The sequence below is a fragment of the Mesoplodon mirus genome, assembly GCF_964341445.2.
Source record: "Mesoplodon mirus genome assembly, chromosome: 19".
NCBI classification, from domain to species: Eukaryota; Metazoa; Chordata; class Mammalia; order Artiodactyla; family Ziphiidae; genus Mesoplodon; species Mesoplodon mirus.
Genome location: NC_138995.1, coordinates 37166854 through 37186222, shown reverse-complemented (window position 1 = coordinate 37186222; position 19369 = coordinate 37166854). Strand labels below are relative to the sequence as shown.

Below are 19369 nucleotides of genomic sequence, written 5' to 3'. Positions count from 1 at the left end.
TGAGGCAACATTAGATTAGAAATATAAAATACTCAAGTCAAGAATTTGATTATATTCAAACATAGCATATACAAACATTAAAAAAAAACAAGACAGGGAGCAGGTTTTCTCCTGCACAATGAAGAAAATATCATTTGATTTAAAATATAACTGTTTACTGACACCCCTCCATTTTTATATATAAATATCATCACCTTTAAACACATTAGGTCTCTTATAATTGTCATTATATTAATTTTTCTAGTAGTCAAGAAATTAAACAAAATATGTCCATTTTTTCTATTTCCAAAGTTCCTCAATAATCTATAAAAAGTAAAACTAATTATACTCTAAAACCTTAATCACTATCAAAATGTTAACCTCTATTCGTTAAGAAATTAAATAACCTTAAACTTGGTTTAAAAAAGCTGCTGATTTTAAAGGATATAACATAAAGTAGGAAATGTAGATATAAAAGCCCTCAGAGTCTTAATAACTTACAGCCTTGGGATAATGTTTCCAGCATACTGTACAAGTTCATAGAGATCTGCCACTTTTCTTCCTTTAGCAAACTCATCTGTCAGGTAAACTTCCAAGTAGTGTAGTTCATCAGAAATAGCCATATCTTTTAATTATCATTAAGGATTCAAAGCTAAGTCAACCTAAGCAATACTCTTCAACTTGTTGGAGTCATTAAATTATTGGGCAAATTTCTTTTTTTTTCTTTTTTTTCATATTGCCATTTCTTTTTTTATTTATTTTTTATTTTTTGGCCACACCACGCAGCTTGTGGGATCTTAGTTCCCCAACGAGGGACTGAACCTGGGCCACGGCAGTGAAAACCTAGAATCGTAATCACTAGGCCACCAGGGAACTACCATATTGGGCAAATTTCTTAAATGTTAGTCATGTATGAGAGCATTTTTAAATTAAGTAAAGACAGAATTTCTTCTGGGCTTTCCCTACTTTAAAATGAGGGTTTTAAAAGATGTCTGGTAAACCAAGGCAACAAAAACAAGATTGCCTGTCAGACTACTAAAGGGTTTTGAAATGGCAAAGCATTGATTTCCTTTCCATTTCGGAGTCCTGCATGACAAAATTTTAGCATTAAAGAACCAACTGCCTAGGGACTTCTCTGGTGGCGCAGTAGTTAAGAATCCACCTGCCAATGCAGGGGACACGGGTTCGAGCCCTGGTCCAGGAAGATCCCACGTGCCACGGAGGAACTAAGCCCGTGCGCCACAACTACTGAGCCTGTGCTCTGGAGCCTGTGAGCCACAACTACTGAGCCAGCGTGCTACAACTACTGAAGCCTGCAAGCCTAGAGCCTGTGCTCCACAACAAGAGAAGCCACTGCAATGAGAAGCCTGCGCACCGCGATGAAGAGTAGCCCCTGCTCGCCGAAAATAGAGAAAGTCCGTGCACAGCAACGAAGACCCAGCACAGCCCAAAACAAATTAAAAAAAAAAAAAAAGAACCAGTTGTCTAATACTTTCAATAACCTTCATGAGAGTCTGAAAATTGAGATGTAACAACAATCCACTTGAAATTAAGCATAGAAAAAGGGTTTCCGATACTAAGTTTTTCTTTTTCTCACTGAGCACATCTGCATGGAGAAGGAGTACTATTTGGTTAAGAAAATAACACAACTTCAGAAAAACTTAAGGAACAAACAAAATATGGCCTTATCGAGAAAAAAGTATGATCAAAATGTTCATTCTTCAACATTCAAAAGATACAAAGTTCATAGTAGCTCTTTGGTGATAACATAGAAGTCCGGAGTTCACCAAGCATATTAGAAGCATGTTTCAGAGCATCCATAAGCTTGTTTTTGTCCTACAGAAATACCAAGAGAATTGGTGAGAATGCTTAATTTAAATAAACATTTAACTTGGTTATATAAACTCTTTCACCAAGGATCTGTTACACAGTTTTATAAGTATACAGCACCTAAATTATTTTAATCACATAAAAATCAAGCTTAGTTTCACCCTGCCTTCTCTTTACTGTAAAGAATAAGATACATAATTCCTCACCAGGGCTGCAAAGCTTAGCAAATCTAATTTATCGAGGGCTGCAAGCTTCCTGGCAATAACTTGTCTTTACAACCCCTAGCAACTCTGAAACTATAACTCCACCAATTCATATTTTACCTGCAATCAACAAAACTGGCATACTGATTCTTTTGAAGCAAGATACTATTCTGACAATGGTTTGGTCATAGGTTAAATACTCTTCAGAGATGTCTGGAATGACTACTCCTTTAAGCATGCTTTCCTCCTTACAAATGTCCATGTGTCCCACTTAACACATAAATGCAGACAATTCCTTTAGATAGAGGAAACACTATTCATACACAGAAAAAGACAGAAGCAAGCAATAGCAAGCTCCACGCTCACCAATTTTCTCCATTCCAAGAGTTTTGTTTTTACAAATTGGTTTGCGAGAAAAGCAATACAATGATACAACTGGTTAAAAGAGCATATTACTAAGTTTTAGAAACTCTAAGACACTTTACAAAGGCAAGATATTATTATCATCATCAACACAGCAACTTACAACTTGAAGTACTAGCCTATTTGGTTCCATTTCTTAAATTTTAATCCAGAGAATTTATAGTTTCTACACAGATAATCTCCTACCCTTTCAGAGTATGAAAATATATAAATAGGTCTAATTTTTAAGGTAGTTCCTGCAAAAAATGTATCTATTCAGGACAAAAATAAAAGCCTTCAAGATAAGGGGGAAAAGCTGAATAATTCAAATGGAAAGCATTTAAATCCATTTGTTCAACCAATATTTATTAAGCAATGATTATATGTCAAATACTCCTCAGTTCTGAGGTACAGAACTAATGAGCCTAGTAATTCAGGTGAGATAGGGTATGGTGATAATATAGTGACGTGTAAATAGGAGTCAGGGTCTCTCGTCCTCATGGAGCTTACATTCTGGTAGGGAAGACAGACAATCTCAAAACATAAATATAATGGTAAGTCAATATTTCAACAGGGCTATCTGTTGAAACTGCTCCAAGCAGTGCTTGAGGGAAGTGGGACTGAAGATTAGATTTACCAGAAGCAGTAGTGCAGTATACACTTTAGAGTATACAACTTTAGAGAACACTGCATATGCGTTCTTAGGAATACACAGACTGCAACTGTCCTTCTTACCAGGCATCTCTTCATCTGGAATGACTGGACCTTCACAGCCTGTATGGCTTCATCCAAGAGCTTTTCCTGCTCATCCTGAGGTGACTGCTGTGTTGTAGGCTGAAAAAATTTTTTAAAAACCTCCCATTAATGTCTCATTAGCACTCTCTCCTAGTAAATCTGTTCTTTCTATATTTCCCACCATACTTTATATTTCCAAGGCTTTCATATAAGACTCATTCCAGTTCTACATCTCAAACTAATTTATCAACTTTTGACAACTGAACAGAGAGCTGTGCCATCACTGAAGTTAATAGCATAAGATTGCTGAAGGAGAAAAGTAATATGTACAGAGAACTTCTTCTCAGAAACTGACTCGACATTCCTGTAGCAGGTTGGCTTCAAAGAAATATAAGGTGGTAGTTTATGGCTGCCTATGTTCTGCTAATACACTCTGAATTCAACTGGAACATAACCAATCTGTGGTGGTAAGTATAGTCTAACCCAAATCTCTAAAAGCCTCTCATCTGCATCTTGGTCTATTCTTAGGCAGACCAAGGAACTAGTTTATGAGAACACTTATCCCCTTAGGTAATATACAACGAGGGACTAAACAGCTTAGAAATAAAATAGCTAAAATTATTGTCAGTGACCTGTAGTAGAACACCATAAAGAGTACTCTCCTCAAGAACCTACCTTATCATTTCAAATATAGAGATCTACAGTTATAATGAAGGAAATACATCTATATAGTCTTCTCTTTGCCATCAGAAAAATCTGCTTGCAAGATGAATTAGATCCACCTGTCAAGCAGTGTTAACCACTCCACCCCGTATGTTGTATAAACACTGTGTTACACCTCTACTACAGCAGGTATCACATTATAATTATAAATGATGGCCATTTTTACATCCTTGGGACCCAACACATTGCCTGACACATAATGGATGCTTAATAAATGTTCACTGTACGAATGAATAAGCTGGTTTTAGATTATGTTTTTAATAAAAAATGACTAAAGGATCAACAGATGAGTGGATAAACAAATTGTGTTATATACATATAAGGAATGTTACTCAATCATAAGGAGTGAAGTATTGATACATGCTACGTGAACTAACCTAGAAAACATTATGCTAAGTGAAAGAAACCAGACACGGAAGACCACATATTGTAAGACTCCACTGATATGAAATACAGGCATACCTCAGAGATATTGCACATTCAGTTCCAGACCACAGCAATAAAGCAAATATTGCAATAAAGTGAGTCACACAAACTTTTTGGTTTCACAGCGTGTACAAGTTATGTTTACACTGTACTGTAGTCTATTAAGTGTGCGATAGCATTATGTCTAAGTAAACAATGTATATACCTTAATTTAAAAATAACTTATTGCTAAAAACTGCTACCCATTATCTGAGCCTTCGGTCATTCTCTTTATGCTGGTGTAGGGTCTTACATTGATGTTGATGCTGCTGACTGATTAGGGTGAAGGCTAGGGTGGGTGGCGACTTCTTAAAATAAGACAACAATGAAGTCTGCCTCAGCGACTGGCTCTTCCTTTCATGAACGATTTCTCGGTAGCATGTAATGCTGTTTGACACCATTTTACCCATAGTAGAACTTCTTTCAAAATTGGAGTTAGTTCTCTCAAACCCTGCCCTGCTTTATCAACTAAGTTTATGTAATATTCTAAATCCTTTATTGTCATTTCAACAATCTTCACAGTATCTTCACCAGGAGTAGATTCCATCTCCAGAAACCACTTTCTTTATTCATCCATAAGAAGCAACTCCTCATCTGTTAGTTTGATCATGAGATTACAGCAATTCAGTCACATCTTCAGGCTCTACTTCTAATTCTAGTTCTCTTGCTATTTCCACATCTTCAGTTACTTCCTCCACTGAAGTCTTAAACCAATCAAGGTCATCCATGAGGATTAGAATCAGCTTCCTCCAAACTCCTGTGTATGTTGATATTTTGACCTCTTCCCATGAATCACAAATATTCTTAATGGCTTTACTTTATCCAGATCCACCAAAGGAATCACTAACTATGGCAGCTATAGCCTTATGAAATATATTTCTTAAATTAACAAGACTTGAAATTCAAAATAACTCCTTGATCTGTTGGCTACAGAATGGATGTTGTGTTAGCTGGCGTGAAAACAGTATTAATCTCACTGTACATCTTCATCAGAGCTCTTGGGTGACCAGGTGCATTGTCAATGAGCATTAATATTTTGGAAGGAATCCTTTTTTCCTGAGCACTAGGTCTCAACAGTGAGCTTAAAACATTAAGTAAATTATGTTGTAAACTGATGTGCTGTCATCCAAGCTTTGTTTTTCCATTTATGGGCACAGGCCCATAATTCACAAGGACCCTAGGATTTTAGGAATGGTAAATGAGTATCAGCTTCAACTTAAATCCATCAGCTGCATTAGCCCCTAACAAGAGGGTCAGCCTGTTCCTGAAGCCAGACGTTGACTTCTCCTCTCTAGCTGTGAGAGTTTTGTCTACATTGAAAATCTGTTGTTTAGTGTAGCCACCATCATTAATTGTCTTATCTAGACTTTCTGGATAACTTATTACAGCTTCTACATCACCACTTGCAGCTTCACCTTGCATTTTTATGGTATAGAAATGGCTTCTTTCCATAAACCTCATGAACCAACCTCTGCTAGCTTCAAACTTTTCTTCTGCAGCTTCCTTAACCTCTCTCAGCCTTCAAAGAACTGAAGAGAGAGCTTGCTATGGTTTAGGCTTTGGCTTAAGGAAATGTGGTGGCTGGTCTGATCATCTATCCAGACCACTAAAACTTTCTGCGTATCAACCATAAGGCTGTTGTGCCTTCTTATCATTCATGTGTTCACTGGAGTAGGACTTTTAATTTCCTTCAAGAACTTTTCCTTTCCATTCCCAGCTTGGCTAACTGGTGCAAGAGGCTGAGCTTTTGACATGCCTTCCTCACCGAGCTTAATCATTTCTAGCTTTTGATTTACAGTGAGAACGTGCAACCCTTCCTTTCACTTGAACACTTAGAGGCCATTGTAGGGCTATTAATTGGCCTAATTTCAATATTGTTGTATCTCAGGGAATAGGGAGGCTCAAGGAGAGGGAGAGTAACGGGGAACAGCCAGTCGGGGGGCAGTCAGAACACACACATTTATCAATTAAGTTTGCCCACTCATATAGGCACAGTTCGTGTCACCCCACAACAATTACAATTGTAATATCAAAGATCACTAATCACCAGAACAAATATAATAATGAAAAAGTTTGAAATATTGCAAGAATTACTAAAATGTGACACAAAGACACGAAGTAAGCAAATGCTGTTGGAAAAATGGCACCAAAAGACTTTCTAGCTGCAGGGTTCCCACAAACCTTCAATTTGTTAAAAAAAAAAAAATTTATTTAAATGCAGTAAAGCAAAAGCACAATAAAACGAAGTAAGCTTGCATCCAGAACAGGTAAATCATCCATAGAAACAAAAAGCAGACTGGTGGTTACCAGGAGGGAGACTGGATGAGTAACTGCTTAATGAGTACAGGGTTTCCTTTTCGGGTGATAAAAATGTTTTGAAACTAGACAGAGATGCTAGTCATACAGCATTGTTAATGTACGAAATGTCACTGAATTGTTCGCTTTAAAATGGTCAATTTTATGTGAATTCTACCTTAATAAAAAAGAAAAATGACTAGAGGGAGAATGCCTCTTACACAATGAACTAGGAAGATGGAAGAAGGCAAGCACTTACTTATAAACATGAAAGTTAAATCTGGTCTGCTCCATTATCAGAGACAATCAAAACAACACTTAATTTCGAGATTAACAAAAAGCACATAAAACCCACTTCTGAACTAGAATCATTTATAAAAACAGAATATTTTCTTGGTCTAATTTTGGAAAGAGGAAAAAATTAATTGAACAATAAGCAATGCCAAGCATCTCTCTATCTTTTCCTGTGGCAAACTCTAGTAAACTGAGTTTCCCTATGACCATACTTCTTCATAAGCATAAATAAATTTCAGAGAAAAAGTTGTGTATCTTTTAAACTGAACATCAATTTATGCAACAGAACTATTAGTGTAAAATGTTGGCAAGGAGAACATGAGCATTTAAGAATTCTGACTTCATGAAATTCACTGTTCATCACAGTCTAGCCATCTGAAAACTTCAGGGAGACCAAGCTATGGTTTGGGTTTTCTGGCTCTAAACTCTGGATGCAATAGATTTAACAATTATTAGAATCAATGGATTTCACTAGGTTCAGATGGCCAACTTAGAGATAAGTAGTGATACATCAGGAAATTTTTATAATTTTTAGTGTGGTAAAACACATATAACATAAAATTTGCCATTTTAACCATTTTTAAGTGTGCGGTTCGGTAGCATTAAGCACATTTACGTCGTTTTACAGCCATTGCCACCATCTATCTCCAGAACTTTTTCACCTTTCCAAAAGGAAATTCTGTGCCCATTAAGCAGTAACTCCCCATCCCCCGACTTGCACTCCAGGCAACCACCACTTTACTTTTTTTCTCTAGGAGTCTGACTTCTCTCTAGGAGTTTGACCTCATATAAGTGGAATCATACCATATTGCCCTTTTGTATCCAGCTTATTTCACTTGGCATAATATCTTCAAGGCTCATCCATGCTGTAGCATATGTCAAAATTTCCTTCTTTTTAAAGCTAAATAATACTTCATCATGTGTATATACCATTCTGTTTATCCGTTTGTCTGTTGATAGATATTTGGGTTGCTTCTACCTTTTGGCTATTGTGTATAATTATATAGCAAATAAAACTGTGGTTATAAAGAGATTACAAGCAATTCAAAAATACTTGTATAGAAATGACCAGATTCAGTAATCTGTAAACAAATTGGCAAAATTTTTCTATTTTGTATCAATGGGGTTTAAAATTAATAGAAACATATATATACACAATGTAGAAAATTACAGACTTATTATAGGCTACAAATGAAGAGATAAAGCTATATTAACGTATTTTTACATATTACTTGTAAGACAATGTAGTTATTATACAAATGGCTATTCTATTCTACTTATTTATTTATTTGGCTGCATTGGGTCTTCATTGCTGTGCGCGGGCTTTCTCTAGTTGTGACGAGCAGGGGCTACTCTTCGTTGCAGTGCGCGGGCTTCTCATTGCGGTGGTTTCTCTTGTTGCGGAGCACGGGCTCTACGTGCGCGGGTTTCAGTAGTTGTGGCACGTGGGCTCAGCAGTTGTGCCACACGGGCTTAGTTGCTCTGCGGCATGTGGGATCTTCCCGGACCAGGGCTTGAACCCGTGTCCCCTGCATTGGCAGGCGGATTCTTCACCACTGCACCACCAGGGAAGTCCCCAAATGGCTATTCTAAAGGAGCATCTAGATGCCCTTCCTGGGAAGTGTCACACTGAGAGTAGTGTCAGGTATAACGTGAACACGCTCTCATTAAACACAAGCCAGGTAACCAATGATTCCTCACTCATGAAAGTGGTTCTCCGTTTACAAATGACTCTGTACATAGCAGCTACATGCATCAGAGAAAAATGGAAACACTACAGAGTCAAGATCAAATTAACATTTGTGATCAGGCCCATTTGAGCTTGAGACTCAAGCCGAACAGCCCTCCCAAGTCTACACAGTTAAAAGGTGCAGAGAGGTGGCGCAGTGGTTAAGAAGCTGCCTGCCAATGCAGGGGACGGTTCGAGCCCTGGTCCAGGAAGATCCCACGTGCCGCGGAGCAACTAAGCCCATGCGCCACAACTACTGAAGCCCGCGCGCCTAGAGCCCATGCTCTGCAACAAGAGAAGCCACGTAATGAGAAGCCCGTGCACCACAACAAAGAGTAGACCCCGCTCGCCACAACTAGAAAAAGCCCGCTTGCAGCAATGAAGACCCAATGCAGCCAAAAATAAATAAATATATTTATTTTTTTTAAAAGGTGCAGAGAAAACAAAGGTCACTACGAACATATCACTTATAAAACTATGCTCCATTCAAACAATGTGCTTTCACTTCCTCTTGTAGCAAACAAGGTTAATAAGAGTACTTACATCACCGTTATGAGTAATAAGTGAAGTGACACAGATAAAGCTTGAAAAGTGCTTAGCACTTAGTAATAAGCACTTCACATAAGTGTTACCATTATTATTATATCCCCCTCAGATATCAGCAATTATCTCCAACGATCCTAGAAACTTATTTGTCAATCTCTCCACTCATGCTACAGATGTAATCTAAGAACGCGATGCAAAGCAACCGTAAAATGAAAATAACCAGTCTCACAAAGATACAGAATTTCATTATGTTAATGAAAGTACTATTTTAAAAATGATGATAAGGCACAAAATAAGCCATTGAAGTAGGGAGAACTAAGGATGATGAAGGGATGAGAACGTCCAAACATGTATTTTAATACCAAAGTGTCTCCACCTTAAGTTACCAATAAATTTCCCCAGGAATCCTATGATGGCACACACCATGAGCATTCACTTCTCCCAGCTTTATCTACTAGCAATACGCTTTCTTCTCCACCTGGGGAATTTCTGTTCACCTTCCTCAGAATCAAACTTAACATGTTACTTCCTGTAGTCTTTCCCAAGCTCCTCAGGCAGAACTGTCTCTCCCTCCAGGGCCCCACAACACTGAGTTGACAGTGCTAGCAAAGCGATCCTCAGACTGTATTCCATTAAGTGCCACAAGCACGTCTTCCCTGCTAGACCCTTAAGTTCTTTGAAAGCAAGGACTATGTTTCCAGTGCCCAGCACAGTCCATGACATAGCAGGCACACAAGATGCATGATGAATTGAACTGGATCCTAGAATTTTAGGATTGGGAAGGGCCAAAGAGGCAACATTTGCTTTCAGATGCAAAAAGGAGACTCAAAGAAGACTGAGTGACTTGCCAAAGTCACAGAGACAGTGGCTGTGACAAGACTGCTACTCAAGTTTTCTTTCCCAATAAAATTCCTGAGAACAGGACTGTGTGTCTGGCTCACTGCTCCAAACTGGTTCATCAAGCACAGAATCTGGATGTATAGTAGATCCTCAAGTAACTGCTTTGATTACAAAACACTATAAATGTCAATCCATAAATGTTGAGAAACAGAGAAATCCTAGTTTAATTTTTGCACCGTTCTTATATCAATTCTCAACTAAAAATTCTGAGAAATAAGCAAAATCACCTTGTATGGCATCATATTATATGAAAGTAATATATGTCAAACATTCTGCTTTCTGGCATTAACACATTTAAAGCGACCCCTGTTTCCAGGCTTACAGGTTTTCAGAAGCTTGTCTACGTAAAGTGAATAGTGAGATAAAACTGACATACTGTACACCAACAACCAAAAACATTATTCATACAGTGCAGACTATGTCAAACGCTAATAAAATGCAAGTGACAACTTGCCTTTGTGGAAACTAGACACAAGGATTCACATTTTGAGGAAGTTCAAGCTCACCAGCCAACAGCCACACCACGATTTGCTGCCAGCACGGAGAGGCGCTAAGGAGTATGCCTACTTCCAGGAAGTAAAACACTTGGATTTCATCAATGGGGAGGTCAGTAAGAGAGCCAGGACGCCCAACGAACAAGTGTTAAAGGAAACAAGCAGTCTCCTTTCCGTCTCTCAGAATTAGTAGATATCAGAGAGCATGAGTCCTTCCAGGAAATTCACGTAAGCGAGTCCCTAGAATTCTGACACACACTGCAATCGAAGGGGGCTATGAGGCCGAAGAAGGCCCGGACACCATTAAGGCCCCTCCGGAAGGTATTTCTTGCACAAGGAAGGGATAAGAAAGCACTACCAGGCACAAAGGTGGAACCGCCAGCAAGGGAGCAGCCTCTGGGCGGATCCCAACGCCACCTCTGAGCCTCAGGCCCTCCGCACGCTCCCGTTCCAGCCAGACGCCCAGAAGACCTGGCACTCGGGATCCCATCAAGGCGGGCGGTGGCCGACTCCACTCAGAGGGGCCGCAGGCCCTCACGGACCCCCAGAGCTAATGAGCGGAGACACCTCCTCAAAGAGTAACAGCCACGGCCAAGCACCCCCGCCCACCCGAGCCCGGATCGCCCCGCCTGCGGCCTTCCCCAGCCTGTCGCCCACCCCGCAGGCCAAGCCGGGCTGGTATTAGCCCCAACCCGGCTGCGGGGCCCCGACTCCTCCTGCAAGGCTCCAAGGCGGTGGGAGTGAGCAGGTGCTGGGAGAAGGGTCGGCCCGGAGCCCGCGGCCCCTCAGCACTCACCATGGCGACTCCCCTAAGCCTGCAGCAAGCAGCACCCACCCCGCGCGGAGCCTCCCGCGGTCAGGTGACTCTGCGGCCCCTCCAAGCCCCGCCCCCTCTAGCTCCGCCTTCGGACCCTGCAGGCAGCTCATAGATTGGCCCCCCAAGTCTCGCGTATTCATTGGTTCTTGTCACTTCACGCTGGACTGAGGAACCTAGGCGCCAGCCAATCTCTCCACAGTGCGTGGCGGGACAGTGCGGAGTAGGGGGAAATCTCTCGGCGGCAGGAAGGAGACAGCAGGAACCTAAGGCAGCATTTGAGTCTGCCTAAAAGGGAGGAATAAAAGGGATGGGAGCTGCCGGAGCACATTCACTTACTGCCTTGGCGCGTGTACTCGCAGCGCGCACGCTCAAGAGGAAGACCAGGATTGGTTTACGGGGCAGTCGCAACTTCTTGTCCCAACCAATCCAGATGCAGCGGGGGGGTGGGTCCCGGCCCTCACTGGCGGGCGCGACGTCCGCGCGCGGGTTTCGTCGCGTTGCAGCTGTTTGCGGGTGTAGTCTTTGTCCGCGCCATGGAGCCTGGTCTGATCCGGCGTTTAGCCCCGCGCCTGGGCATCGCCGAGCCGGAGGTGCTGAGGTGAGTCCGGTCGGGCGCACCCCAGCGGCCCTGCCCCCACAGAAGGGATTTAGGCCCTACCTTAAGAAAAACTTCCCGACAGTGGGCTTCGTGAGCAGGCCGGAGGGGCGAGTGTAGACGCCCCTGGGAACAGCTACCACTGTGGGATGCACGGTGGTGGGAAAGGGAGAGAGGCGGAGAGCTTGGGTCGTTTTCCTGAAACTTGTTGAGAGTTCGTTTACGGCGGAGGCAGACAGACGGGGTAGAGACCTCATGGAGGGCAGTGTCTGTGGTGGCAACGACTACGCAGGAAGCGGAATGGGGTGGTGTGCGGAGCCGCTGGGGATGGAGCGGAGCGCAGCCTCTCTGCAACCTTTAATTTAAAAAAAACTTGCGAGAAAGCCTCGGAGGGGGGGGGTGCCATTGGCACTGAGACCCGATTTATAGAAGGTGCCAGCCACGGGAAGATGTGCGAAGAGGGCCCAAGCAGGGACAGCAGCCTGTGCAAAAGCCCGGAGATGGGAAGGACTTTTGCATGATCCAGGGTTAGAAATAAAGTATTGGGGCTTCCTTGGTGGTGCAGTGGTGAAGAATCCGCCTGCCAATGCAGGGGACACAGGTCGAGCCCTGGTCCTGGAAGATCCCACATGCCGCGGAGCAGCTAAGCCTGTACACCGCAATTACTGAGCCTGCACTCTAGAGCCCGTGAGCCACAACTACAGAGCCCGCGTGCCACAACTACTGAAGCCCGTGTGCCTGGAGCCTGTGCTCCGCAACAAGAGAAGCCACCGCAATGAGAAGCCTGCGCACTGCAACGAAGAGTAGCCCCCGCTCGCCGCAAGTAGAGAAAGCCCGCGTGCAGCAACGAAGACCCAACACAGCCGATAAGTAAATAAATGAAAAAAGAAAGAAAGAAAGAAAGTATTGTAGTTAAACTGGGAGGTCAGGGCTAGCCTGGGTGCCTGGACTGTCAATTAGGTGAGTGAAGGGAAGGAAAGGAACACCTCCTGGACTCGTAATCATTTAGAACAGTGCTTCTCAAAGTGTGGTGCCTGGACCAGCAGTATCAGTATCTTCTTGGAACTTGGTAGAAATGCACATTTTTAGGCCCCACTATAGGCGTACTGATCAGAAACTCGGGCTGGGACCAGCAATCTTTTCACAAGCCCCAAGGTTACTGTCATGTACACTAAAGTTTGAGAACTACAGATTTATTTTTATTTATTTATATATGTACGTATGTATGTATGTACGTATGGCTGCGTTGGGTCTTCGTTGCTGTGCGCCGACTTTCTCTAGTTTCGGCGAGCGGGGGCTACTCTTAGTTGCGGTGCGCAGGCTTCTCATTGCAGTGGCTTCTCTTGTTGCAGAGCATGGCCTCTCGGCGCGTGGGCTCTGGAGCGCAGGCTCAGTAGCTGTGACGCAGGGGCTTAGTTACTCCGCGGCATGTGGGATATTCCTGGACCAGATATCGGACCCGTGTACCCTGCATTGGCAGGCGGATTCTTAATCACTGCTCTACCAGGGAAGTCCCGAGAACCACAGATTTAGAGGAAGGAGGAACCCTGGTCTCACTTGCCTGCCTCTGTCACAGTTCATGCTTGTTCCAGTAATGGAAGGCTGAAAGAAGGGTTGGCCTTTTGGGGAGGATTTCAGGAACTTAACGTTTGCTTGAAAGTACTTGAGCACAGTGATGTCTGGAGTCAGAGGGTTTGTTCTGTTTTGTAGAACCTGTCCTCCCCCAAAAGTTGTGAGTTTCATTCCCAGCCCCAAATAAACTTGCATAGGAATTAGGGTCGAAGTGAAGTCCGCCAGGCTGAATTCATTGTTTACCAAAGTATTGGGCAAACTTCTGGGAAAGAGTTTTAGTGAATGTGTTGCTCAGGAAAGCAGAGGAGTACTTGCGACTGTCCCACGTGAAGTGTGTTGGCCTGGCTGCACGAACCACAGAAACCAGCAATGCAGTCATGTGCCTGGACCTTGCAGCTTCCTGCATGAAGTGCCCCTTGGACAGGGTAAGTAGGTCCCACTGAATGTCTGAATAATCTGGTGCAACACTGAAGTTTAATCATGTTTTCATCTCTGGTTGGACTAGCCCCCATCAAAACTCCGTGTTTTAGAATTTTCCTGGCTGTTCTCCTATGTTATTCTAGATGAACTTTAGAATCATTTTGTAGAGTTTGAGAAAAAATATTTTTTGCAACATTCTCTTTATTCTTTACTACCTAGTTTTCTTGAGCACCTCTTTCTTTACACAAGGCTGTCTTCCACCCTGCCACTAGCATCATTCTCTTAAATCACATACTTTAAAACCCATGTATCATTTTTCGTCCAGTCTCACAGTGGTTGAGAGCCAAGCTATGGCAAGACTCACATGTTGAGACCACATCTCAACACCACCGGTTACTAACTCTGTGAGTCTCTAGTTTCCTCATCCATTAAATGGGGATAAAGGTATCCATTTCACTGGATAATTGTAAGGAGGAAACAATGTACTATATGTAACACTCTTAACACAGTGCCTGTCACATAATGGTACACTGATAAAAATGGTGGCATTAAAAACCCCATTGGCTCCCCATGGGTTCGCCCCCCATTACCATCAAACTCTCCAGCCCTTCTTGAACCCTACTAACCTCAAGCTACACTATTCACTTAACAGACCATGCACCTTAATGACTGACTTTGTAAATGCAAAGTCTTTTTTTTTTTAACCTGGAATGCTTTTCTAGCAAGCTCCTGTTTGTCTTGAAATGACCCTGCCTTGCTGTTACATCCTTTATTAAGCTTTCCTTTCCCAAGCAGAGTTGGTGTCCCTCAGTTGTTGATCCTCCTGTTTCTCTCCCAGTTTCCCTCTTATCTCCCTTTCACACACATTCACCCTCCCCACCTCACTCCCACTACTTCCCTCCTTTGTTTTTCCAGTGAATTGCACATTGGCACCTTTGTTAAAACAAATAACCATATATGCATCTCCTATGTTTTTTCATTCACAGCTTGGCTGTGGTAACACTATGTTGTATTTTAAATTATCTGCACACATGCATGACTGCCTTTCTATAGTATGAGCTTCTTGCCAGCGGTACTTAACTTGCCTGACATGATTACTGATTTTTGACTAAATGAAGCTAAACCTTTAGGTAGAGTGACTTGCCACAGAATTAATTAATCTTGAAAAGTTGACTTATTAAACAAGTGTTAAAGGCACTAATACACAGTACTTATGATTTTTATGATTCATCTGTTTTTCCTTTCAAAGGCTTATTTAATTAAACTTTCTGGTTTGAACAAGAAGATGTATCAGAGTTGTCTTAAATCTTTTGAGTGTTTACTGGGCCTGAACTCGAATATTGGAATAAGAGACCTAGCTGTACAGTTTAGCTGTACAGAAGCAGTGAACATGGCTTCAAAGATACTGCAAAGGTATGAGGCATATAATTGAAAATCGATACTGATACATAAAGCAGAAGTATCCAATGTCCTGGTAATTTTCTGTCTTAAAAAATAACTAATATGCTGAAGTGACAGAATGCATATCTTATACATTTAAATAGTTTGTAAGTTCGGATTTGCATTTTCAGTTTCTTTGAAATAATATTTTCTAACATAACTCTGCAAACACTGCTTTCACTTAGCTATGAGTCCAGTCTTCCACAAACACAGCAAGTGGATCTTGACTTATCCAGGCCGCTTTTCACCACTGCTGCACTACTTTCAGCATGCAAGTAAGTGTTCCTTTTAACATTCAGCAAAGTCTCTAATTTATAAATAAATTGCTCGTTGCCAAAGAATACTTCTAATTTAGTTGATTTCAACTCAGCATATTTTCCTAAATAACCTTAATAGTGGCCAAGTGACCCGATTCTCAGTTTATCCCATGATGGACCTGACAACGAGGAACTAGTGTTGCCCAAAGTCCACTTGCCAAGTGACAGCCACATATATGTATATGTATGCTAAGTCATGAAACCTAGCATTAAAACAGTGCTTAGTTGTGATTTTCCAGTCACATTTTTGTAAGAACTGATTGCAACTCTTTTTCAAGTAATTTATAAAACTTTTCAATGATAAATTCTTAATTTGAATCTTTGGGGTTATCTGTGTGTATACTGAAATTTTACCCTGGAAATATTAGTAATTGTTATCTTTGTCTAAAGTTGTCTTGTTTTATCTTGCTGGAAAACTCCTTGGAAAACAAATTGTAGCTGGTGCTTAAAGAATAGGTTTCTTACTATTTAACCACTAAATTTTGGTGTGTTTGGCTCCATTAGCTACTATTAGTGAATAGAAATAGTCCCTTTATTTCAACAAAGGTATATGTGTGTGGGGGGGAGTATGGCTGTTATAGTAGAAAGCAGTATTGACAACCTCACTTTTGAAAGCACAGTTCACTGAACAAAGAAAGGTTTGAATGGGTCTGTTATTTTAAATAAGAAGTTTGTTTTGTATTTTGCATTAGTGGTTGTTGTGAAGTGTTATTAGGGAGGGGGTTTTTGGAGGAGAGGGTGGTTTATATTCTTGTAGTCATATAAATATAAGCATCATAAGTGTTTAAGGTGAGTTAAACACTTTAAAATGCTGTAATTGTCATTTAGCAAGTTAGTTAACATCTGGGATGTATAAGAAAGAGTTCTATAAAGCATGAAGTATTATAGCAAATGTCTTTTATGTGCCCCATTTGTTATGTAACAGACCCTGTGTGCATTTTAACTCTCGCAGTACAATAAATAACTAAATAAATAGCTTTAAAAGGTAAGTTTGCATGGTTTTAGCTAATGATATATGTTTGAAATAAAGGGAAAATTAAACAGTTGGAGGCTCTTCATAAAGCCTGAGTGGAAAGGAAATAAGTTGATAACTGGTTGCCCAAAGAAGATAACAATACTGATCTTAAGAACAGTAAGTTATCAAATTCTTTTGTAGGATTCTAAAGCTACAGGTGGACAAAAATAAAATGGCAGCCACATCCGGTGTAAAAAAAGCCATGTTTGATCGACTCTGTAAACAGTTAGAGAAGATTGGGCAGCAGATCGACAGTGAGTATTCATTCCATGTTGCAAGAATGTGTCATTTGAAAATGTAAACCTGCTGGTAAAAGTTAAGTATTTTCAAACTTGCAAACTAGCTGCTCTCTGAATTATACATTCTTGTCTATCTGTAGACAAGATCGGTTTTTACTGAGAAAATTACTGTTCTTTTCTATTTTTCAAATAAAATAGCTTAATAACTAAAAAACAAAAAAAACCAACCCTGTGATTCCGTAAATTCATGCCTAGAAAATAGATTCTCTGTTCTGAAGTCTGACAGGAAAAGCCAAAGAAAAGAGAAGGGCAAGATCATTTGCCTTCTCCTTATCCTAGTATTTGGTCAATCAAGGTATCTGGTTTTTATTTGTGATCCAAAATAAGCCCCAAAACTAAAATTGAAAATAGGAGAAAAATTAACTCTGATAATACTTTTTTTTTCCCCTAAAGGAGAGCCTGGAGCTTCAGCTACTCCACCATGGAAGAAAAAGAAGACAGTGGTTGAACCTTCAGCAACAGGTGAACCATTATTAACACCGGATGAACATTGTAAAATTAGTACAATAGGATTAGTGTACAGTGGGTTTAATGCAGTGAACAGCCCTTTGCTGCTTTAGCAGCTTGCCTTGACAAGAGTCAGATTTTATATTTGCAGCAACATGGATGGATCTAGAGATTATCATACTAAGTGAAATAAGTCAGAAAGAGAAAGACAAATACCATATGATATCACTTGTATGTGGAATCTAAAATATGACACAAATGAACTTACGTACGAAACAGAAACAGACTCACAGACATAGAGAACAGACTTGTTGCCAAGGAGGAGGGTTCAATTGGGAGTTTGGGACTATCAGATACAAACTATTATATATACGAAGGATACACGACAAGGTCCTACTGTGTAGCACAGGGAACTATATTCAGTATCCTGTGATAAACCATAATGGAAAAGAATATGAAAAAGAATATATATATATGTATAACTGAATCGCTTTGCTGTACACCAGAAACACAACATTGTAAATCAACTATACTTCAATTTTAAAAAAAAAAGTCAGATTTTAACTAAATCCTGGAAGTTAATCATTTGATAAGACCAGTTTTCCAAACAGTAGTTTACAGAAGTATCATGTAATTAAGGATACATCTGAAGGCAAACTGCTTAGGTTCATATCCTGCTTTACCACCGGGTGGCTATGTGATTTTAGGAAAGTGACAATTTCTGTGAGCCTCCATTTCCTAATCTATAAAATGTGATTAATATTAGCACCCATTTCACATAATTGTGGTGAGGGTTGAATGAGATAATACAATTAAAAAGTGCTGGATTCAGGGCTTCATAAATGTTAGCTATCATCAAGATGTCTTGGAATGCTTGGAGTATAAGGGAGAGTGAAAAACTGATGTGTTAACTTGTTTCCACTTCACATTTTGGTATCTTATTCCCTATTACCTTAATTAAGATAGACATTTTAAAGTAAACAAGCCTACTTCTTTCTTACTCATTTGTAAACATAAGGATTTTGGAACATTAAAAAAATTTTTTCTCTCATAGAAACAGAGAATGTAGTAGAGATCCCACATAAACTGCAAAAAGATGAAGATCTGACACAGGATTATGAACAGTGGAAAAGGAAAATTTTGGAAAATGCTGCCAAAGCACAAAAGGCTACAACAGAGTGATTTCAGCTTCCAGAACACCTGTACTGCAAACCAGCAGTGCATCTGCCACCTCAAGGAAGATGTGAGGGCTTTGGAAATTTGTTTGAACTTTTATAACAAGGATCCTATCCTTAATAGCAAAGAAACCAGCATTGCGGCTGAGCAGGGTGGCTCTCACATGGGCAGCAAATTCGTTAGATTAGCCCCAGTGCCTGGTTGGCTCAGCCTTGGCTCCCCACAGTTCTGCTCTCTCCTACAAAATGTCATTGAAGCTGTTTTGTTTTAAGCAAAAGACAGTCTCCTGTCCTATCCAGAATATGAAATTCAAGCTGAATGGAGTCTAAAGATTGTACTTAAGTTTTTGTGTTAATCTCTTGGTTTGACTAAATATATAGTACAACCTACGTTAATAAATACTATTTTTATATGCATTCAAGGTGCAGTTATCAGTTTGGGAGAATCTGTGGTATGCAAAAAGCCGTCTACTCTAGCAGGAAAAAAGCCCAGGTTGCTGAACACTGAACCATACTGCTCCCCAGAGCACAAACTCTTGAATCAGACTTTCTGGGTTTAAAACACTGCTCAGCCATTTACCACCTGTGAAACCTTGAGCAAATTAATTAGCTTCTTTATGCCAAATCAATAAGTAGGAATAAAAATAATGTCTACCTCATAGAATAATTTGGAGGAG

The 19369-nt window shown here is 40.7% G+C and overlaps 2 protein-coding genes across 3 annotated transcripts in view; one reads left to right on the top strand and one right to left on the bottom strand.

Moving 5' to 3' along the window:
• Positions 1–11471, bottom strand: part of VPS35 (VPS35 retromer complex component) — a 33591-nt gene extending 22120 nt beyond the window's left edge. Inside the window, exons 1-4 of one of the 2 annotated variants that reach the window (XM_082607750.1) lie at positions 11392–11471; positions 3150–3248; positions 1719–1815; positions 481–604 (exon numbers count right to left, since the gene is read on the bottom strand). In XM_082607750.1, the coding sequence (XP_082463876.1) occupies positions 481–604; positions 1719–1815; positions 3150–3248; positions 11392–11394 (323 nt within the window). In that variant the 5' untranslated portion in view covers positions 11395–11471. Of the gene's footprint in view, positions 1–480; positions 605–1718; positions 1816–3149; positions 3249–7730; positions 7803–11391 lie in introns of those variants that run through there. The other variant, XM_082607749.1, reaches the window with a different exon arrangement.
• A 266-nt stretch (positions 11472–11737) lies between these two features.
• ORC6 (origin recognition complex subunit 6) lies at positions 11738–19115 on the top strand. The gene is made up of 7 exons (XM_082607748.1): positions 11738–12010; positions 13875–14004; positions 15249–15412; positions 15625–15714; positions 16913–17025; positions 17464–17532; positions 18572–19115. The coding sequence occupies exons 1-7, from the start codon at positions 11946–11948 to the stop codon at positions 18697–18699; spliced, it is 759 nt and encodes a 252-aa protein (XP_082463874.1). The 5' UTR covers positions 11738–11945; the 3' UTR covers positions 18700–19115.
• The last annotated feature ends 254 nt before the right edge of the window (positions 19116–19369 follow it).

Bases quoted from the DNA above. Each gene is read 5' to 3' on its own strand.
- ORC6 (XM_082607748.1), top strand. From the start codon at position 11,946: ATGGAGCCTGGTCTGATCCGGCGTTTAGCCCCGCGCCTGGGCATCGCC. The intron at 17,026-17,463 runs GTGAGTATTCAT...TTTCCCCTAAAG, and splicing joins GATTGGGCAGCAGATCGACA to GAGAGCCTGGAGCTTCAGCT. The intron at 17,533-18,571 runs GTGAACCATTAT...TTTCTCTCATAG, and splicing joins GGTTGAACCTTCAGCAACAG to AAACAGAGAATGTAGTAGAG.